The sequence below is a fragment of the Corvus brachyrhynchos genome, unplaced genomic scaffold (assembly GCF_000691975.1).
Source record: "Corvus brachyrhynchos isolate BGI_N302 unplaced genomic scaffold, ASM69197v1 scaffold490, whole genome shotgun sequence".
NCBI classification, from domain to species: Eukaryota; Metazoa; Chordata; class Aves; order Passeriformes; family Corvidae; genus Corvus; species Corvus brachyrhynchos.
Window position 1 is genome coordinate 310,895 of NW_008235774.1, and position 23,529 is coordinate 334,423.

Consider the following 23,529-nt stretch of genomic DNA (forward strand, 5'->3'; position numbering starts at 1 on the left):
GTTTGTCTAACAAATTACTGTTTCTGTTATGCCTGTCTTCCACACTCCACAGTTAAACCTCAGTCCTAAATGCAGCATAATACCAATTTATAGAGAAGCAGAGTGGCTGATAATAAATGGGAACAGTTTAAATATACATAGCAGGAATAATGCTTGATGAAGAGACTCTAATCCAGAGAGTGGCTATTCAGAACAATGACATTCCTGTTCGATCAAAGAAGCATCTTTAGGGCAGGAAGCCAAGACTGACAACAAATCTGTCAGGAAAATGTCCCCATGAAATATTCAATCTGCTCTTCACAAAGAATCTGTTGACAGAGATACTTTGCCTGACTAACCTTCACATTTCTTATGAGAAAACATATGCTGCTACCTAGACAAGATGGAAGTGATCTTTTATGTTGTGCCTGCTGTAGAATTTCAAATAGGCTACTCAGGTGTCAGGGAGGTTCCAAGACCCCTAGGCTTTTATGGTTCTTCCTCAGTCAATTACACTGAACATCCTCTTTGAAATATTTATTTGCATTACTTTTGAAAAAATGTAATTTTTCATAGTTTTTTCTCTGAAAAAAATACTTGGCACCAATGGGGAAGAAGAGACAAGACTGGCAAGCTTCTTAGTCCTGGCAATGATTGTACAGCACCTGGTAATACCTGGGTTAGGCAGAAGTGAAGTACACTGGAAGTCCATCTGAGGAGAAGATAAAATAAGTAAGAGTCCTTTGCCAAGAACTGAGTACACTTTTTGCGCAGTGGCTTCCTGCCCCTCTCTGGTCTCTTTTCAGATTCTCTACATGTTCCCATGGCCACAGCAGACACCTCATAGTCATAGATCTTCAGTGTCTCTTTTCTGTGGCCATTCCTACATCCTCTATGAGGCTGTAGAGTACTAGAGGAACTACTGGCTTGTAAAGTAATATTCTATTGATTTCAACCCTTTATACATAGGAGGGAGTGGAATCTTATTTTGATCCAGCATAGTTAGTCTACAATGATAAATATTTGGGGATGATCCTGCAGAGTTTTTCAGAACTGGAGGACAAAAGACAGAGTTCCTGAACAAACAGCTGGAAAATGCATTTCTGGACAGAGTATGCCAAAAGATAAAAAATATATGTTATATGACAATCATATTTTGATTTCAGAGCTACAGTTTGAACAGGATAGAGACTCCCAGAATTCTTGCTGTTATATTTTGATATTTTATTTTGCAATTATTAGAGGCATGCTTATGAAATGGTCTTCTTTGTGGCATTCTTTACTTTCAGCTGTTGACCTACTAGCATATTATGCAGCTTTAAATTGTATTTTTTTCCATCCTTAGTGTGATCATCATGTTTCTCTGTTTTGGAGTGCTAAAAATGGGATTGTGTTATCTCAGCCTTTAGTTCATGCTAGCCTGATTTGGGCCTTGTTGCCATGGCAACTCTTCCTGCATGAGTTTTATCAGGGGTTAAACAAAATCAACACCACGCTCTGTTATGCATCTGCAGTTAGTACCACTACTTCTTCAATTCCACACAAGACCTTCTCACTCCACATATACATAATTACACCATTTCTATCCTGTGTCAACAAAAACTGATCATAGCTAGTAAGGAAGGCTAAGAAGAGCTCTGTCATAATGTGATTTTAGAGGCTACAAGACTATTCGAGGGACCAGCTTGTTCTCTGGCTTCTAGAATGGGTTGCAGTATCAGAACAGGTCCTCTGCAAAAATTAATGCACTCACTACATAGCGACTTATACTTGCTCCCATCCTAAAGAAATTCACTGCTTGTCTTTCGGAATAACGCATGGTACTTCTTGCACAGGTGCAGATGCAGACTCAGCCAGTTGCCATAGATGCTTGACAGTCAGCCAAGAAAAGAAACTCTCTGTGACTACTTAAAATTAGCAGCGTTCCTGCCTGGCAGTTCCAAACAAAGCTCTCAGCTGGGCTGGCAAGTTAAACTGCTGAAAACTTAGCAACAATGAGCTGCTCCATCTATACTCAGTTGTCATTTTTAGCAGTGCAGAATACAATTCTTTCTTGCCCATTTCTCATTTACTTCTAGCAGTTCTGCGTGAGTTAGCTAATTTCAAGGGAAATACATTCAGGCAAGAACTTTCTTTTGCTCTGCGAGTTCTATTATCCCATGCTGAATAGGGCATTTCTAGAGTTGCTTACATCAATATAAAATCCAATATATGGGTGAAAAATGCAGTGTAAGGAGACTTACTGAAAGGCTGAAAACTTGAGGCTTTGAAAAGATTGTTCTGGAGTTCAAGCATTATCACTTTTGCTAGCATCTTTTTTAACTTTTTTTTAATGTTGGCTTTAAAATCTTAACCTTCTTGGGACTGTTCTGGTGTCAGCTGGCCCAGGAAATTCATAACAAGAAAATATTAGTTCCATGGATGTGACGTTAAATGGTCACAAAACAAAGTCCTCACAGACTCCTCTTACCCTGGGGCTTGCACTTGCCCATGTCAACACAGACTGTAACAATCAAGTGGGATATAAAATACATTTTGCAGTGCTTCATTCTTAAAATATTGTTGACTAGTAAACTCATATATTGCTTAATTTTAATTTGAAGAGTTATGTTTCCTGATCAGACTTTTCAAAAAGTGTCTAGTGATCAAATCTCAGAGTAAGCACAAAAGCCAGAGTTCTAAAGAACTTCTGACACTGTTGGGGCTGCCCGAGGCAGCACAGCATCCAGCTGCAGACGTCCTTGGTGTCAGCTGCAGCAAGCAGGGAAAGCTGGCTCCTTTGCAAGGAGCGAGCCCCAAACAAAGATGATGTAAAAGCGTCGGCGGAGGCAAAGGATGAGAGAGGGGCCTTTTATATGGGTTCCAGCTGGTTTATTGCAGGTGGAGAGTCCAGGGACCAAGACCAGGGACAAGGGAGAACACAGTATTTTATACGGGGGTGGAACAAAGGGAAACAACCAATGGGGAGCGACTGAGGAGGAGGAGACAACAGAGGAATATCCAATAGGGATAACTTAAGGGAGAGAATTACATGAGTAGACCAATGGGGGCGTCGAAGAAGGGAGAACTTAACAGATCTAATACATAGGCAATTAAGGGAAATGCATAAACATGAGCTTATACATAAAACTAGGTGGAGCTCTCCTAAACCAATAAACTTAAAACATGTAAACTAAGAACCACTAAGCACATGGGGACTCGCTGTAACCAGTGGGTGAGGATTAGACGTTGGTGTTCCGGAGGCTTGTCCACCAGTCCTCTGAATGCTCTGCTGCAGTGGCCACTGCCACATGCACTGCAACAAACTTTTAACTGAATCTTGGTTAGTGTAAGTACCTTCAGTGTGCACTGCTTCTAGGTGTTACTCAGCCTAAGAAGCCAAGCCATATTAACACAGCTTTATTACACAAAGTACCTAGAGGCCATGTCTGTTGATTTAGATAAAAAAGACAAGGAAACACGTCAGGAACTGATTCTCCTTCTGAAAACTGTAAAGTGGAGCAGTACTAAGAGAATGGGGAAACACCACCTGCCCTGTTCTTTCCCATTCTTGTCCCCTCTCCCAGCTCATTTATCTAAATGCTTACTTTATGAAAAGATGCTCAGCCAAGCACTGTGTCATGTCCCCTGAAGGAAAGTAGGGTAAGAATCTGGAGAAAAATTGAACTGATATTAAGTCTTACTTACTTATATTAAGTCTTACTTAACTGTGTTAAACCGTTAGTATTATGCTGATGAAGTTGGCTTGGGCTTAATTAGAAAAGGGTTTCTAATATTCAACCAGAGTGCTAGGTCATTAAATGGCCAGGAAACAGCTAATATGTTGGCAGGCAGCATATGGCTGGAAACAAGACCTCATGTCCCCAAAATCTTACCTTAATCATGAAACCCCTAGCAAAAATGTATCTGGTCATCAGAGAACCCACTAGTGCAGTGTTCCATCTGCTCCTGTTAGTGTTGTTGCTGCTACCACAGCGCCTGGGAGCCACCTCAGGGAGCTTCCACAGAAGAGTCTTATTTCCTGGAGTTACTCCCAAAGAGGCTGTTTCCAAAGGCCAAATCTGATCAAAATGTTGTGGGCAGTCACACATGCCATAGCCATCCTTTGAAAAAAAAAAATAATAATAATAATAGTACCGTGGTGAAAGCTGAATTCCTTGCAAAAGAGAAGAGAATTCTAAACTTGATAAGAGAACTGTTTTGACCTATGCCCTGAATTCGTTCTGAGGTGCATTGTTATAATTCTTTGTTTCTGATTGTTTTGAAGTATAACATTATTTCCTGAAATATAAAATAAGAATTGTCCTTCTATCATTATTTGATTAGCATTAAAGTTGACACAAAAACAGACAGAGCAAAGACAGTGGAGATAGAAGGCTGTCACTCCATCTCTAACATCTCATTGTATTGAAAATGGCACAAAAGAATAAATGAAGGACTTCATATTCCCTTCAACTTCGAAATTCTTGGCTTTTTAAATGTGTCTCAAATTCAGTTATTCAAAAACTACCTGTTTTCTAAGCCTTTTTAAAAGTAGGAAATGGATCCTTATGGAAAAGTCCATAAGGATTTCAGTCCATCATGATGGGGGAAGGTTTCAGTATCTTCTGCGGTTCCCTATTTCCAAAATCACCCAAACTTTCATATCTCAGAGATGAAACACAGCAAAGGACACATTAACTTACCAAACCCTCACAAGCAGCACTGATACAGAACAGTAATTCAAACTCTCTGCAGTACAGTGAATTTCCTCCACCATCACTATTGAATCTACTGGAACCTTTCAGCAAAATTGTCAGAAATTCTGTAACAATGGAATCTCATTAGTTTATATCTGTGTTTATATCTAGCTTTATCTATCATATGTATACCCATGGTAGACTTAGGACCTCCCAAATTATGAATGAAATTGGAATGAAACAAATCTTCCATCATTAAAAACAATCACAGAAAAAAACCTTTTTACTACTGAGAGGAGAAAATGTTTTAGCTTTCCCAAAATACTTCCAGCAACCTACTTTTCTTAAGATTAGGGATCTTCCTGCATAGTTACTAGACAGACAACATTTTCCCTTGGTGTTAGTCAAATACCACACACACATCTGACAGTACATTTTTAAGTAGGGGGTCCTAAAGATAGGTGAGAAACTTTCTAGAAACTCTTCTATTTGAAGAGAAACATAATGAGTAGAAGTGAGGAAGAAGGAGGAAAACAACCCTGTGCTGAAGAATGCAAGAACTTCCACAGCTCAGGTTTCAGGAGCCATTGTAAGCCTTTGGCATTGTTTCAGATTTTGAGGTCTGACAGGTCTACAGACATGTAATTGAAGGTGCTGAAGCAGGACTTCTAGATACACAAATTAATGTGCCTGGTGGAACTTCAGACAAATTCTTTCTACCAGTTTTAGAAATGTCTTCGGAAATGCATGTGCACTTTTAAGACCTCTTGTCTCTGCCATGTGCTGAAAATGGCCAAGCTTTGATATAACTGCATCTGTTTCAAAAGATTGTTTTTAAGGACAAAAGAAATCTCTGATAGAAAATATCTATTTTCAGTTGTTCTTTGTTTCACTTTATTTCTGCTGTATATTATGCTGTAAAAGAGCATAACTATACTATGATGTTCACAGAAGGAGAAATAGTAGTAATGTAGCAAATTCTCATCACAAAAAATCTGGTGCTGTTACTAAATTAAATTTTTAATAAATATGTGACGGCTTCAGGGTTCATTACATTACTTTCTTAAATTTCTAAACCGTATAATCCTGTGGTCCTCAAATTTGACAAAATATCTGTATCACTGAATAGGCACTGTGTACTTTATCTCTGACTGCAACTAAAAAGCTGCAAACATACCTTTCCACTTTCAAAAGTGAATTGCAGTGCAAGAATCCACCAGAAACTATGTGATTATTTAGACTACCAAAAGAAAATAAAGTGTATGTGAAAGATAGCCTTTATGTTAATTGTCTCATTGTACTAAGTATTATTGCTATACTATATGTGAAAACCATACAGATGGCTTTCCTTTTGGGAGACAATTGCTTTACAAAGTGCACTGCAGATTTTAGCAGTTCAGTTTGTTTTCAGAGCTTTAGGACCAATCACTTCTCCTGACCATACCAATTTCTATTTTTCCAGATGGGATAATTTGGAAAATATTTAGATCTGAGTTTCTCAGGTTATCCAATAGACCCTGTGCAAAGCTTTCAAACTATTTCTCTTTTTTCTTGTGCACTAAATTTGTGATTTTTCCATACAGTTTTCATGCAGTAAGACCCATCCAAAAAGTAGGTAATTAGACATTTTGTAAACTTGAACAGTGCTATAATCCTCTAGAGATACCAGTTTTTGCTTTCTTATCACTTAGTTATTAGTTATAAGGACCTTATGGTTTTACTTTCCTTTTTTTTTTTTCTTTTTTCCCCTACTATTTTATCCTCAGGGATGCATTGGTCGTATGTAGATGTTGGAGCAAGCTATGCTTTCTGCAGGCACTCAAAAAGGTTTATGAAGGCAACACTTCTCAGTTTACCTGATCACCTGTCATCACCTGAGATGATCAGGACAAATTGAATAGACAAATTTCTGTTCAGCTGAAAAGTGGTACAATGCTTTGTTCAAGTTGTTAGTCTTCTGGAACAGACTTTCAGATGATCTTTCCTGAATGTATTCCTTGTCAGAGCATGAGTTAAGACTGGCATTGACAAACATCCAGATGTCATGACATGTCGGAACTCTAAGGCCAAGTCGATTCTGAGACAAGAGTTCAAGTGCTAGAATTCAAGGCTCATAAATGTCTTAGGTTTGTTTAAGTGGATTTGGGTAAGTTGTAGTACTTTCTGAAACATCAGAGACATAAGGGTTAAGTATTTCCACAGACAAGAGCAAAATCAGTTTTCAGGCAAGTTTTCTGGTAGCAAAGGTGGAGTAGCTCTCATTTCAAATGCTACATGCAAAATCAAGTGCTGAATTTTACCGATCACTTGTCATGCATTTGAAAATATTACGGGGATCATGTCCTTCTCCCAGTGGAAAAGAAATCCATGAAAATTCCTTATACTGTTTACCATAAGACTGCAAAGGAATACACATAACTTTGTTCTTTTATTCTTAGATAAAGGAACAATATGGCAAAAAAAAGTTCACCATACCAACACTTATCCACAGAATGACCAGGCACTGGGTTGCTTTTCATTTCCTGTGTACAAGCAGTCACCTTCCTCCTTTTTGATATCTTCCTTTAGCCAGTCTATCAGAAGGCACCCAGCTATATTTAGCAATGTACTCCATACCAGTCACATTCGACTAAGTATGAAGCAAACAGCAAGAAAAAAAATTGAGTAGCATTTTAATTCGCAGTTTAATGATCCTAAACTCACTGATTGGCATTCTATAAAGTAGTTTATTCTGTGTACAGCTTGAGTAGACTTCTCTGGATTCTCATACATTGGTCCTGCTCCACAGTACCAGTACTTTTTGATATTAGCTAAATATTATGTATGGCTTATAATGTTCTTGCACCACTAAGTGAAAAGCAGGGATTTCAGGAATTAGGATTACCATTTTCCCTGACTGATTGTATACTATTCCCCATCTATATGATGGAAAACATAGATATGGTTTGAACACCAGTGTGCATCAACACCAGTGCATCAACAGCTTTTGATTTTTTTGACATTTTGAAATTTTGCACTCTTTCAATCCTGTTTGTGGTATTGTATTTAACATACTGTCTGAAATGCTTGGTCACTGACTTTTCATTCAAAATATTTGCTGCCTGTGGCGGGCACATAAGGCATTTTTCTGCTCTCTGACAAGTTAACAGGCATTCTTAAATTAAAGAAGAGATAACAAATAGTCATGATGATTAGCAAATACTTTGTTCATACATAGAACCACCATGGGAGTACCTGGGAATATCACACAAGAGAGAGCTTGTAACAGTTGAACCAAAATTCTTGCTGGGAATCTGAAGATCTCCAGACCTTTTGAGCCATTAACCAACCTTCCATCTAAGTCACAGTGTGCATTTCTCCTTACCAACGCATGCACTTGGTGTAGTGTAAAACAATTTTTTCAGAGGAAAGGGAAGATGTCATTTCTGCTGAACAGATTTATAGGTGTGCAGATCATGTTAATGATGAGGATTGTCTGTGCTATAGTTTGGAATATAAATTGCTGTATGTGGCAGTGAGGAAGTCATTCACCTCATTTCCTGCACAAAATCGAATTTGTCTCAGCATATTATGGGATTTTTTTATTGGACGGCTGAAAAGGAAGTAAAAATTTTCTACCTTCTGAAACACTAGGCTACATAGCTAGCTTGATTAATGATGACAAATTCCAGTTAATGAAATTACAGCAGTATTAAACAATGCTGCTCCATAGGTAATATACTGCTGACACTTTCACCAATATTGTTTGCAGCAGACTGATACATTAAGAGAAAATACATCTAGATCATGCAGACTGGCACTACTTGAGCAATGCAAAATTTCAATATTGCAGACCATATCACACAAAAGAAATTGTCTGACCTCTGATAACCATCCTGTGAAGTAGGATTTTAATGCCAGTATTTCTGTGAGTCACTGTCATAGCTCTATGACCCAGACTTGTGACAACCCCATTTCTTCCCTTCCTTTGCCAGTGCACGCACGAAAAGCAGGACACAAACCTTCTGATAATTACTTTGAAGATTTTGGAATTTCCAGACAGCAAATGTCAGAGGACACTGCCTGTAAACTTGGCGGGCACCCAAAACATACGACAGGCTAGAACAGTCCCATAAAGAGTGTAAATGATGTTTGTACATTTTGGTTAAGCAGGAAATTACAGAAATAATCATCTTCAGTAAAACAGATTCTATCAGTCAGAATCAGAAAGTGAAATTTGTCTTACTGGAAAAGGAAAGAGAAAACGCTAGAACTGGTGTGGGGAGGGGAAAGGAAGGTGGGGTTTAGTGATTACATTTGGAAGAAGAACAGAAAGGGATAAATAAAACTTCAAAAACACTTTTCTGTGTGACAGAAAGTGAACATATCCATACATACACAGATAGAAAAGTCTTCTCTTCTGGAAAATCCATTCCAAACCATTGACTGGATTTCATTACAAAAGGAGGGAGAAATTGGAGAAATTCACATTCTGAAAAAAGCCCTACCTATATATTATTTGTAACTTATTTTCCACTGAGCTGCAGAGGCACTGCTAAGGTGTTGAGCAGAGGTATGGAGCTTGCACCGTTACCAGGTCCTGAAGAGTCAATAAAATAGAGCAGTTTCTATTTTTATTAATACCCTAGGGGGAAAGTATCACAAGATTATCCTCCAGAGAGAAGAATCTTTAGCATTAAATAGGAGTCTTTTAAAAGAAAAACAACTTTTGACTCTCTGGGTATAGCCAGATGCCAAGAAGATAATGCAATGTCAGTAAAGCCAAAGATGTCTGTTTTGAAATAGATCTGCTGATGAACAAATCTTCCCTGATTTCAATAGGCAGAAGCCTACATTCAACAGATCTCTGCCTTGCTTCTCATGCCAGTGAGTTCATAATACTTGGACAGCATTTGGAAGATAGTGTATTCTGTTGTTCTGATATAGATGGAGACTAAATGCAGGGATACCAACTGAATTACCCTGGTTTTACAGAAGAGTAGTTATTAGCAGAATCTGGATTCATGTTTCTGAATATTTTGTCATTTTATGAATATAAGAGATAAGACAGTCTGCTATACTTCAGCTGCTAAACAATTTTTTTCACTCAATGACCCCTTCTTAAAATTAGTCCAGTGCTTGATTTGTATTCCACAGAGTGCTAATTACAGCTGCCGTTAGTGCACAAAATCCCATGAACATACAAAATTACCCTAAAAATTGGCAATTTCAAGCTTTCATTAGGTCTTTTTCCCAGGTTGAATTCAGTCAAACACTAAGTAATTAGGACAATTTACTGTAGCGTGACTGTATGTTTTCAATATATTCCCACAAGAAATACCATGGGAGACATCTATAATAAAATTTTCTTATGAAGCTTTCTTTTGTTTTTGTACAGTTTTGGAGATGGAATTGCCAAGAACATGGCATTTGACTCTCGAGTCTGAGCATCCCTCAAGAACTTTACAGTGCCAGTCCATTTGCAGTTGTTTTGACAACTTTGCAGTAACTGAGCATCACCAGTATCACGTAGAGCCAGTAGTCCTGCTTAACAGAAGCCCAGTAAAGTCACTTCCATTTGCGGTTGCGTTAATTGCCCTTGGAGACTCTAGAGGGTACAGGTACAGGTACAGGAGGCCTGTCATTGGGTTTATTTTGCTTTGTTACTGGGTTTATTTTGTTCACCATTACCTGCCCTCCCTGCTCACAGATTTCTGGACCCTTGAAGGGTGCTCTTTATAGGTATTGCATTCTTTTTATGTGCAGACAAAGATGATTAGATGAAGCCACACTTTCATTTCCTTATAGTGAAAACAGAGAAGAATAGGGAGTATACGGAATGGTGTATACAGCCACTGCTGTAGGCTATAAGGACTACAGACATTCCAGAACTATGTTGATTAGTAATTAGCACAAAGCAGATGGGAAATCATGCTGTCTCCCCAGGAAGTTAATGCAAACTCGTTACAGTATTTATATGTTGTTGAGACTACCCTGCTAGAATGTGTTTTAAATAAATAGAGGAACTGAAATTATCTTGACATTTCAGTTAAAAATAGGTAAAACCAAATTTTGAATTCAAAGTTAGCTTCAAGTTTATGCTGAAAAGAGATCAAGACTTCTCTGTATTAAGAAATTATCATTCTTGGGTTTAAATCCTTTTAATTTTTACAATATGTTTTTAAAGGTATCTGCTTTTAAAGGTATCTGCTTTAAATCTAGGCTTACTTTCCGTCTCTTAAGAGGACTAAATCTGCTGCTGCTCACTACAGACCTTGAATATGATTAATAAAAGATTCATTCTCAACTTGACTGGTACACTGCCACCATATATATCACAGAATATTGTTTACTTTTGTTATTCAAAAGATTGGATGTTCAGAGAATTGCAACTCTAAAGGCTAAGGAATTTGAGCTACTTTGCAAAGTTGTTTTGAGGAGATCCCATGAAGTCAGACTAGGAACTCCCTTCTTTGTGTTTCTCTCTACCATAGCAATCCTGTAATAAATATGGAGAAATATGCTCTCTGGTTAGTTGGGCCCAGAAATTTTGGGGATGAGTGGTTGATTAACATATATGCCTCTTCTGGGAAAAGAAGAATCAACAAATATACTCTCATGTGAGAATAACTTAAATGAGTATTTCTGATACCTAGTCTAACATACATGATGGTTAGCCTGTCAAGACTGTGATAAATGCCCAATAATGAGAGAAATTGGAAGACAGAATGAAATAGTTCATATTTTGTAGACTTATATAAAGCTTCCTTAAATTTTGTCCTCATTGAAAAATAAAAAGTGTACACAGGAGGGCTGTGTTGGATAAAGCCTTTGTTGTTTAGATATAAGCAAGTTTTTGCAAAACGAGTTATGGTTTATGGACTAAGAATCCTTACTACATACATGCAAATATCTTCTAGGACTTCAAAAGAAATATAAATCTCCTCTGATAGAAGACTCAAAAAAAGGCTTTAAAGTATTTTTTTTTTCTAACAGACAGTGAACTTCCTACCTGATATAAGAATCATGTCCATCCTCAGACCATAATAAACTAGAATAAACTTTCATTAATTGCTTATTTTTGTATACAATTATTTCTGTTTCACAGATTATTTCAGAGAGAATGATCAGAGTGATCCTGAACCCTCAGGAGACAGCACCAGATACTATCAATCTGTTAAGAAACATTTTGAGGAGAAAAAAAGTGGGTCATCATCTTTTGTGTCCTCTATTGAAGATGAGCAAAAACCCCTGTTCTCTGGGATAGCTGATTACCCATCTGTAACAGAGAAAACCACAGAGGTGGACTTTGAAGAAATGGATCATGATACAGAAGAAATTCTTATTGACAAAAGAAGCAGTTCTTGCAAAGGTAATCCAGCTGTTGCTATTTAGAAAAGTTTGAGCAGACATCTTTTTAGTCTGATTAACAAAAATAATTTTCTGAATGGTTCCCTTGATTCTTTACATAATATTTACTCCAAAAAGCTTAAGAAAAAATATTTTTGATCAAAAAATTATTATTTCTCAAGAGGCTTAATGTAGTTTAATTCAGTGGGAACTGGATTACAGTTCTGTGGGACTGGATTGTAGAACCTCCAGAAGGCCATTCTAGGTTTTACTGTAAATCATCTTGTAACTGAACTACCTAAGTAATTTACAGAAACACTTCAAAATTGTCCACTGAGTGCCCATTGAAGACTGCACTCAAAGCAGTACAGAATCTCCCAAAGGGTATTTGATGTGCCAGGTTTGGATGACAGTAAAAAATTCTAGATAATGAGAGCCGGACTAACTAAACCTAGTGATAGTTGCACATGCAAAAAATTTTTTCAGATAACTAATTTTATTCATTGCATTTACAAGGCACAACAAAAATTATGTGAAAAAAAATTCATAATAGCTTGGAAGAATGCTATCCTGTCTTGCTGCACCTGTTGGTTAAAGGAGTACCATTATACTACACAGAAAAATCATGACTTCCATAAGTAACACACAAGAATAGAGATTTGAGCTTTTGTATGTGACAAATAATCAGGAAATATTAAGCAATCTCAGATACTTTTACATAGAGTTAAATCATGTAATTAAAATTACATCTAATATACTAAAATATTAATTTTCTCAGTGATGTGAAAGGAAATTAATGAAAAACTCTGTATTAATATACAATTTAAATATTGCTGCAAGTTCATTTGTAATTCCTTCAGTCCAAAGGGAAGAATTACATATTTAGTGTTTAATGCTGTTTCCATTGAGACAATTTAACCATTTGACTATCATTCAATAAACTTTAGGCTTTTAGGCTATCATTTTAAATAAACCTAATGATTAATCAGGCCAAACAATGATTTTAACATCTCAGAGGTATGAATATGTGAAGTCTGGTCTCTTCAAGTTAAGGCCCTATAAATCTGCATCACGTGAACTTGTTGCATTCATACTGCAATTGGAAACCTTACCTTTCCCCTACCAATAGCCAGAAATGTGTCCTTGCAGGTATAGCAACATTTTCCAGGGCAACCTATTGCAGATTTTATTTGAGCTAAATTTAGCATATCTAAATGTTACATATTTTGATTAAGACCACACTCTTTTTTCCACTTTATAATTTAGCACTTCTAGTAATGTTATGCAAGATAATGAGCTTTCTTGCAACATTTATAAAACCTAAAAGGTGAATAAGATTAGCTTTTACTGATATATGTTTTAAACTAAATTCTTATTTTTGCTGTTAGAGATTGATTATAATTTACCAGAAGAGTAGTTACAAACATAATGAACTTGTGAAAAAAATTCTGCTTTTATGTATCCTCATATATTATGGTACCTTATAAATCTTGAATACAAATGCACTTGTATAAAGCTACTCCAATTCATTACCACTGTGACTGATACATATTTAATTATCTTTTGTTTTGTTTTAAGCTTTGGTCATTACTTCAATGAATGGAAAGACTATTAATAATGTATTGTATAATTTGGCAGAAACAGTGTAAACATCTCTCTCCTAACCCTAGAATGCAACTTTCAACTTTTAAACATATGGCTCTTTTTGAAGACCTGAGAATTTTACTGTAGCTGTTAGCTACCTGTTAAGGAAAAATGCTATCTTCACTTGGTCATTATTTGGGCTAAAAGTCTGATTCTTTAATTGTTCCAGTGAATGTAGTTATACATTTATTGACTTAGTTCTCAGTCTAAGATTCTTCAAGTCCTGGAAGACTAGAGTTGGTTATGAAGTTGTAGCTGCTGGTGGGCTTTTCTGGGGTTACTAACACATACGGAATACCTGAAAAGATATTTAGATGAGAATAACACCATATTTTATAGAGTATTCACTTACTTACTGTGTGTAAACTTTTGTCATTATAGTGCCAATTCATTTGCTTTGTCACAAATTAAGCATCTATTATAACAGTTTCCAAATACATATTCTGGGACAAAAACCAGCTGTGATTTCCCTAGGATAAGCCATGGCATTGAAAATCTGTGATTTTAATGAATGACTTATTGTGTAAAGTAACCAATGTCTTGTTTTTTACAGGACATTAAAAAGCAGCGAAATGCTCTTGAAATTCACTGCTTATAAATCTACTGGATTTACAAAATCCATTGCACCTAAATCCATAGTTTGAAACTTTACCCCAGAATTTTTCATAGTATGCTCCCTTCAGTTTCCTGAGAGCTTTCCAACTTTTCCTTGAACACTGCAAATTGGGCCATGTGTGCCTCCTAAAACCAAATTACATGCTTCTGTGACACCCTTTATCTCTTTCTTTCTGTTGGCTTAAGTTCCTGAGAAGCAGAACGGGTTTCTGTGTAGCCAAGATTAAATCTCTTTCCTCTTCCTTCTGCCCAGTGCATAAAATCAGTTATAGGTCATCACATGAAATTCAAACACTCTCTACAGCTCCAGGAAACCTTCTACCACCTGCTAACCAAAGATCAGATAATGTAATAACCACCTTTGTCTGATTAAAAAAAAAAAGAGAGACAGAGAACAAAGTCTCCCCTTACACTTGGAATCATGTAGTGAGAGCTCCCCTTCCTGGCTAAATCTACTTGAAATACTAAATCTGAGCAGGAACTTCTTTTTTTTTTTTTTTTCCTCTTAGAGAAACACTGCTCAAAGACATGTTTGAAAGGGATTAGCTATTAGCATTTGGACAAAGCTCTTACATGTCACCCACACTGTGGGGTTTTTTCTCTTGTCTTTGAAACATGGCTCTAGCTGCTGTGGTTGCTTAGAAAAATTTCACAAGTGTGAAATGAATGTAACCTAGGCTGAGTTAACAGCGTGCGGTGCCAAGAGAAGTGTTAGGAGAAGCTCTGCGCAAATCATTCAGGGACTGATGTGGGATTCAAATCCAACTGCAGATACCTTATAAGCAGTCAAGGATTTTGCCCAGCTGTATGCTGAAGTAGCAGCCTAGGTGCAATAAGAACTTTAATATGTTCTGTAACTTCATGTAGTTAAGTAATTACAAATACAACTCTGAGCAGATGTTAGCGTTTAAACAGTCTTTTTTATCACATCAAAGAAGAATGAGTGATTCTGACCAATTTTGACTGTTTTCATGACAGATTCATTCAAAGTAAACAAAGGCTGTGGGGGGCAGGGTGAGCTGTAGAAAAACCACTGTTCAACCTAAAGTCACCTGTAGGCTCTGCAAAGGTCACAGCAGGATCCTCATTCTATACTTGATAAGTGCAACAAGTATGTCCCATGATAATTGATATGTAACCTTTCAACAGCTTGGTGAACAGGAGAAATGGAAGAGAGCCGAGAATGTAAACTAATTAATAAATCTACAGAGGGGTAGATTGAGTAAACTGAGAAAGAAAGGAGAAATATCCCAAACCAGAAGTCCAGGAAAAAGGAAGGAGTGTCCCTGAGCTCTGTTTGGTAGTCACATGCAGTATTTGGTCATAGAGATCCAAGAACCAGGAGGGTCAAAAGGAATGAAATTTGGGCACAGCAGGTATAGGGTGAGACCTGGAGTAACCATCATCTTTTTTTTTTGCAAAGGGCTGGAGATAAATAAATAGAAATTACTCATATAATGAGTGGTTTCAGATACTTTATGTTTACCATGAAGCTTCATTTAATACCAAAGTGATTTCTGGCTGACCCAGCAATGCTGAATATTTCATTCTTTTAGGAGTCCCAAAGAATTAAACAAAATGGACAGGCACCCCACAGTACTGTAAGAGTTTCAGAGATGTGCTTTACACAGTGATGTAAGGATTGGGTGGGAGAGTAGTGATGCTAAAAGCTACATCAATGAAAATCAATTTCCTTTATGAGAAAAATAAGCAGTATCCTTTTTCAAGCAGTATGAGCTGCATTAAATGGCCCTTGTCTCAGAGAAAACATATTACACTTCACCTAAGACAAGTAGTGTTACAGTTATGGTTAAGAAAGGCAGCTGCCTGAGGCCTGGCACCTTTCTCTAGAGGGGACATTCCAATACACTGTACCACATGCCCACTGCTGCAAATGCAATGCAACAAATCCTTCTTTTACACCACAAATTAAGCATTGAATACACTTCAATAGCACATTCAAGGGAAAGAGAAGGGGTCTTAGTCAGGCCTCTGAAGTGCACTATCAAAGACATTCAAGTACATCATTTAATGCCTTTAGGTTAGAACAAAAATTTCTATTTTCAGTGAATAAAAAATTGCTAAAAAAAACACCTCTAGAAAATTTGGGATCCATTTGTAGAATAATAGAAATAAAACTAAAGAGAAGCCATTCAGTGGCAGAACTCTGATGCTGCTGTCTAGACAAAGCTGCTCGTTTATCTACAGCTTCAAAATGTTAGCATGAATATGACCACTTTTATCTTTCCTTAAGGAGTAGTAAGGAACAAAAAGAGATGTTCAGTCAATGTGCCAGTGTACCAATTTGCCTTTCAAGGTTTTGAGAAACATGAGTAAGTGGGATGCTTCAGAGGTGCCAATCCCTCTCTAACTCTACATATATAAATCTATACTTTTATATGTTTTGTTTTTCATCAGACATCAACAAAAGAAACTGGGAAGAGGAGAACATCCAGGAGTACCAGGACTCCCCAGTTCAACCAGCATTATCCCATGTTACTTGGGGAATCTGTGAAACTGAAAGTGATTTTATATACGGGGAAGTGGAGAATCGATTAGATTTACTTCAAGAACAACTCAACAGGTAAGAATAAAGAGAAAAAAACCTATATGTGAAAGAGTACATAATACAACTGATACTGATGATGCTACAGGAGGAATGAGTTTGTGCAGGAAGTTTCCAAAAGCGTTCAGATCTTCAGAAGTTCAAAAGTACAAAAATATGCCTTATGGGAATATCACTGTTTTGTCTGTAGGTATTCTGAGGAGCCTATGTATCACCTAAGTTGGGCTTTCCAGAACCTTGGAAAAAACAGTTCTGGGAATTCTGGGTACACAATTTTTGATACGTTGCCAGAATATTCATCTCTTTTACCTCCAGGGACACACATTAGCTACTCTGAATGGCCTTGCAGTGGAGCCTTTCCCCTCAGCTGACTGTTTTAGAAAACCAACTTTTTAACCAAGAAGTTGTACTGAGGCACCTCAGATTGTTAAATTTAAATCTCACCTCATCAAGAGAGCTGTCCCAAGATCATAGAACCATCAAACAGTTTGGGTTGGAAGGGACATTAAAGATCATCTAGTTCCAACCCCCTGCCATGGGCAGGGACACAAAATGGCAATTTTCAGTATCTTCAAGATCTGAAGTACTTTTTCTTTCCTGGAGACTCACCAGCTGCCTGCTTCTTAAAATGTATTGCAGATGAATTCCCTTTTTGATGCATTAACTTTTTTTGCAACTCTATAATAAGTAAGACATGGAAGTATGCAAAGGCACAATACTTATACCTGTTACAACAGAAAAATGATGCTTTCTTTATCAGAGTCCAGTATCACCTTTGCTTAATACTGATATATTACTCTTTACTGACAGCTAAGCAGCATAGCTTAGAGCATCTTAAAAATATGGTTACACAGTTTTGATCCATCCTGCACTGTAATTTACCATGCAACTTCACTTAATTTTAAATTGCCCTATGCTCAGGAGCGTGGCTTTTTTTCATTATTTTCAGTCTGTAATTCCATTACTTTCATTATTTTTCCATGACAAATACTATGACACACACTCAGTCCTAATTATACTTTAGTAGCTCTTCACTGGCATTATGTGCTGTATATTTTAGCAATCAGTTTAAAGCTAGGTTAACTGCATATTGATTCCTTCATCTATTAGAAGCCAATCAAATGAGTATTTTTCATTTCTGAATATGACATAATGCATTAAAAAGAGATTTTTAACACTTAACCCTAAACTGCTGTAATTTCTAATTGCAGCAAAGTCAAGTAATCTAAGTAACTGTAAATGTCACATAACTAAATGCCTGCAGGATCCCCATCAACAGTATGTAGTATTTTGGTTACATTTCATTTTCTGAAACTTTAAGTTCTCAAAACTGAAGTTATACCTCAAAGTTACCCATACTTTTATCATGCAAGTTCTCATTATTTTCTTCTGTGAGAGAATATAATTCTTGCTGATAAACTAAGAATTAAATTGTTATGTATTTCATTAAATCACTTTATTCTTTAACTCTTCTCATGTTTTAAGGCTTTTCATACTTTTGGGATTTGGGGCCTTGCTGGGTTTTCTATGAATATAACAGACAATATCCTTTCCCGCCTTTGTCAGATCTGACCTGCCAGGTTAAAAAGCGTGGTCACTTCTCCCTGAACTTTTCCATGCCAAGTTAGAGAATTGGCATAACACTCAATTATTAAAGAGACACAGAGGGCTGGAAAGCCACTGTTCAGGGAATATGTCCCTGGAGTTATCTCTGTTTAAGCAATTGGAATTTCATGGAGACTATGGGCCAAGCATCTAAGGTTCTCCTGTTTGTTTGGGTAACATGGATTTGTTTTAAATTTTGGAGAATGGAAAGCAAACCTTTATATGCAATGATGATGAATAAACACTGCCAGAGATACTCTTTCATTTGAAGTACCAGGAAACTTTCAAGTACTAACAAAGTAAGAGGGGAGCAATTTTAGAGTTAATTCAAAGTCAAAAATAATCTTGAATGCACATCCTCCAATGCTGCCTTTTATTCAATGAGGTGTTAAGGCCCAGGTTTGGCAGGTGGAAGTTCTCTGGATGGTGGGTGGCATGCTTGTATGAGAATAGCACATTTGCAAGTAGCAAAGAACCCAAGGGAGATGAACAAGAGGGTGAGTAGGGCACGTCTGACTCTAACAGTAGTCTGGGTTTGGGCCTTTTTTTCTGAGAGCTAATGCCTCAAAACCAGCTTCTCCTGATAAAGGAAGGAACATCATTCCAAACACACTTTGGGCATATCTTTTGGATTCACAGATGCTTTTATAAATAAATGACACAGGCAATGGACAACTCCAACAAGATACAAAATAACACTAGTGCAGCACTAGCTGTAAAAGCAAAAATCTGACAGCACAGGATAAATTCTGCTACCATAGGGAGCCCAAGAGTAACACAACATTAAGGGCTGCTGGCAAAGACCTGTTTACTCTGTCAGAAGCTGAGTTGCTGTACAGAAGGCTGTATATCTGCATGACAGTCTGTCAGCGTGTGCTGTAGCCTTCCAGCAGCTGGGAAGGCACAATAGGCATTACCTTTTCCTGAGTTTGTCACAGATTTTGACAAGACCATTTAAAAATCATTTCAGTGCTATGGAATTGTAAGTATGAGCAACATAATCAGCTCAAGTATTTCAGAAGTCATATACAAATTTTTGAAAAGGCAAAAAAATATTTTAAAGGTACAAGATTTGAACATCAGAAATGCTGACATTGATTCTGAGGTCTGCATAAGTTTGAATAAATTTTCACAGTAATGAGAATTGGGCAGTTGGATTTTTAATGATTTTGGAAGCATCTTTCTTTTTCTAACTGTGGAAAAGCACAAATGTGACTTCTGCTTAGTTCAGTGCATTGTATTAGCATGTCAGAATTCACTGTCAGATGCATCAAAATAATGTCCCATTCTCAGCCAGCACAAATCAATTTAGTTAAAATGAAGAGAATACATTTATTCCAGTTATTTTCAACCAGATACCCAGTCCCCCGCATTGCTTCTTGTTGCAAACCTACGGCCCAGTGATGAACTCATTCTTAATATAGCAAAAACCAGAGAAAAGCTCGCAGGTATATTTTGCAAAGGAGAGGGAGAGCCAGAAGCTTTGGAAGGGCTCCGTACTCCCTCTACTGTTCTCTTCTATTTAAGACATGGTCATGCCACAACAAGCATCGGTTTTACTGGTAAAGTGCAGGTCCCTCTTGAACACCTCTGTAATCAGTGTGTAAAATATATCTGTTCCTGGTATATGAGTTTACTGATTTCATGTTCCTTCTCTAGGCTTGAATCCCAAATGACTGCTGATATCCAAACCATCCTGCAGCTTCTGCAAAGGCAGTCAGCACTCATTCCACCTGCCTACAGCATGGTGACAGCAGGTGCAGAGTATCAACAGCCAGCAATCCAGGTCATACAAAAGCTTCAGCCTGCAGCATCAGTTAAAACAGACAGAAGTTTCAGTCCTTCATCTCAGGTAAGTACATGTCCAATAAGATCAAAAGAGGTTTCCTAGTTTATCTTATGAGGAAGAAATGCATACCAATCTAGGTGCTGGTTCACTAGTTCAAGGAATACAAAATTATTATTTTGACCTAGCATCTCCACAGAGGGCTTAGACACCATGGTTTTAGAGGCCACATTTTCTGTGAGGGTTTTAGAGATTCGTACAATGATTGTATAATCAGACAGATCTACTTTATTGTCATGTTTTTCACAAAAGTTATCAGAAAAGAAATCAAAATGGTTAGAATGTTCAGAATTATGCAATTCTGGAGTTATGCTCTAAAACAGAACTTCATATTCACGAGTGTTGAGATCAATACTCTTAGATTGGGTCTCAAGAGTAATCAGTCCTTTAGAAAGGGCTGCATATATGTGTATCTTGATGTCATATTAGCAGGTCTGAGGGGAGGAAAAGATATCCAGGCTTCTACAATTAATCAGCAGAATCGCATTCAAATACATTAAATCAAATGCAGTACCATGTAAAAAATATTTCAGTACACTGCTTAATTTTCAAAGATGGTTTTCCATGAACCATCTGAATGTGCTAATTTTGAACAGAACAAGAGCCTGGAAGAGACCAATTTAATTATTACCATCTTGTTTCTTCTCATCCCTTACAGTGTCCTGAATTTTCAGACATTGAAAAATCAAAACTTAAATCCAAAGAATCCTTCTCAAGTGGAGTGCATCTGAACACAGCTTCAGAAGACAACCTGGCTTCTCTTTTAGACCAAGAACACGACCAGTCTGTAGAGTGTCCCCCACAGCCTCGTAAAACTTGTCTGCCGCCAGTTCGGCACCCTTCCTTGCCAGAATCTTCACTAAGCACTGTAGGAATCTTGAGTCTTCATAGGCATGTTTCTGATCCTGGTCTTCCTGGGAAATAGTACTTTTATACTATTACTTCACATAAAAGTGCTTTTTATGGCTGGTTCTTCTTTTTTTTTTTTTTTTTTTTTTTAAATCCTCTATACTTGACTCAGGGGCTACAAGGAATATACCATTATATGCAAAAGTACTGTATATTTTCCTAAATCTGAAGCTTGTAAGGTAAAGTTGAGCAGTTCTGATGTAAATATATATATACACACACTAACTGTATGTTCCAAATGTAAAACTGCCAGCATTCTCAAGGCACCTTATATTTTTATTTTTTTTTTAAATAACATGCATGTTCTGAAATTACAGTTTACGTTGCATGGAGATTACCATTTACTGCTGTCATGGAAATAGTATTTTATTGTGGATATGTCTTCAGAGCAAATAGGAGACCAATAACAATAATTCACATAGAAAAACTCCAACCTGACCAAGCTAAAATTCAAGAAAAATGCTCTTCTAGCTCACTTTTGAAAATTGATTTATCTTTCTTCTAGTGAGCTTTTTATAACAAATCACAATGAGTCTGAATCTAAAGAAAGAATACGGTAACCAAGTCTTCTGGGCTTGAAACAATTAGGACAGAGAAAACAGCCTCCTTCCAAACTAGTTGAAGTAGGGCAGTATTTTAACAGAGAGGAAAACTGCCATATGCTGGAACGTATCACCATAGGTCACATCCACAAAACTTCATTAAATTGAATCATTTGTTTCCACTACATTTTGGTTTTGGGTTTTTGTATTGTTATTTTTTTTTTAATTGCATCATAGAATTCAGCTGTGATGAGCAGACAGGTACTCTTCATCTGTCACACAAACATAATCAAATGCAATAAACCTAATTTCTATGTAATGCAGAAGACTGTGTTCCTTTTGTTCAATACAAATTATTAACAATCTGTTTTAATTTAAAAATATTTTACACATTTTTGTTTTATAATTATTAGGGTGGCTGTTTGCAGTTACCTCTTTTTACTGACCGGCCCCTCTCCAATGCTCATACACACACCCCCCACACGCCGTTCCTGGATGTGTGCACGTGTGTATTTTATGTATGTACATAGGTGTGTATGTATGTGTATATATATTTATATGCACACATACACACAAGTGTGTGTATATACCTACACTTACATGTAGGAGTATATATATAGAGCTATATATATATATATGTATATATGTAAAATCACTTTCAGAAACAATTGTAAACTTTCTTATTACAAAATGAGTAAGCTTAGCTTGTGTCCAAAGCTGACTACATTAGAATAAAATGATCTAAGGTCTGTAGGCTTTAAATACAGTATGTACTGTATGTGCATAATGCTTTGTGAATACTTAGATTTAATTTTATTAAAATATTATTCTGCTTCAAATGTCGTGGTTTTTTTAGAAGGAAATTACCTTTTTATTGCTGCTTTCAAATATTTTTAAATGTTCATATGATTTTCTAATCTTACAGCTTTAATGTGAAGTTCGTCTAGGGTGAGAACTGATTACAGAAAACCATGCAATCCAGTTAGAGGGGAAGCACTTAAATTTTACCCAAAACCAAACTAAACCCTCTGTCCTAAATCAGTGCTATAAAGAGATGCAATAGTAGCTGTCCTTCCCATATTCATTCGTTGTATGTTGGGGTCAGCACGAAACATGATGCTTTAGTCATGCGCAGCTGGTAGATAAATCCAAGGTGGGTGAATCTTTCCTCATTTAAAATTAGTGTGAGTGTTGAGCTACTGAGCATGGCTCTGCTATACCTTTGCTTTTAAAGATACCAAAATTAATTAAGTCAATACCTTTGTCACTGAAAAAATAAACCAACCCTTCCCATACAAGATCAAATTTTCTACTGCCTCATGCCACTGTTGATTGTTGAAAGGTCCAAATGCTACAACAGGCTGACTGCTCTTCCACCACGATGACAGGAGGGCTGCACTGCTCAGTGCCTTGCAGGAGCAGATCCTAGTGTCAGGAAAATTAATCCACAAACGCCAGAGGTTTATGTCCAAAAAGGAGACAGAGGAGTCCTGCAACTTCATTCGAATAAAGGGAGAGAGTCCACCGGGGCACACGCCCACGGGGTTTTCTCTCTCGACGTTTCGGAGGGCGCAGCCTCCTTTTATCCTAAGCTCCCGGCCGTGTTGCCCTCTTCCTTTCTCCATTGGCTGAGGTACTCGGAAGGTACAGCCTGCCCGAACCGCCTCCCACACATTCCCCTCCTTGAACCTGTTATTTTACCCCAAAATTCTGAAACTCAGGCTTGTGCAGACCTTTTTGTCTGTTTCAGGAGTCAAACTGTCTGGGTTCTGTAACAAACCTGTGTCTTGAAGTTGGTGGAGACATTAACACCCA

At 37.2% G+C, this 23,529-nt stretch overlaps 1 protein-coding gene across 1 annotated transcript in view; it reads left to right on the forward strand.

Moving 5' to 3' along the window:
• KCNH7 (potassium voltage-gated channel subfamily H member 7) overlaps positions 1 to 22,553 on the forward strand; it is a 218,032-nt gene extending 195,479 nt beyond the window's left edge. The window contains exons 16-19 of the mRNA XM_017726979.1: positions 11,746 to 12,009; positions 16,665 to 16,830; positions 20,077 to 20,269; positions 20,922 to 22,553. Of these exons, the coding sequence (XP_017582468.1) occupies positions 11,746 to 12,009; positions 16,665 to 16,830; positions 20,077 to 20,269; positions 20,922 to 21,188 (890 nt within the window). The 3' untranslated portion in view covers positions 21,189 to 22,553. The remainder of the gene's footprint in view (positions 1 to 11,745; positions 12,010 to 16,664; positions 16,831 to 20,076; positions 20,270 to 20,921) is intronic.
• Positions 22,554 to 23,529: the final 976 nt, after the last annotated feature.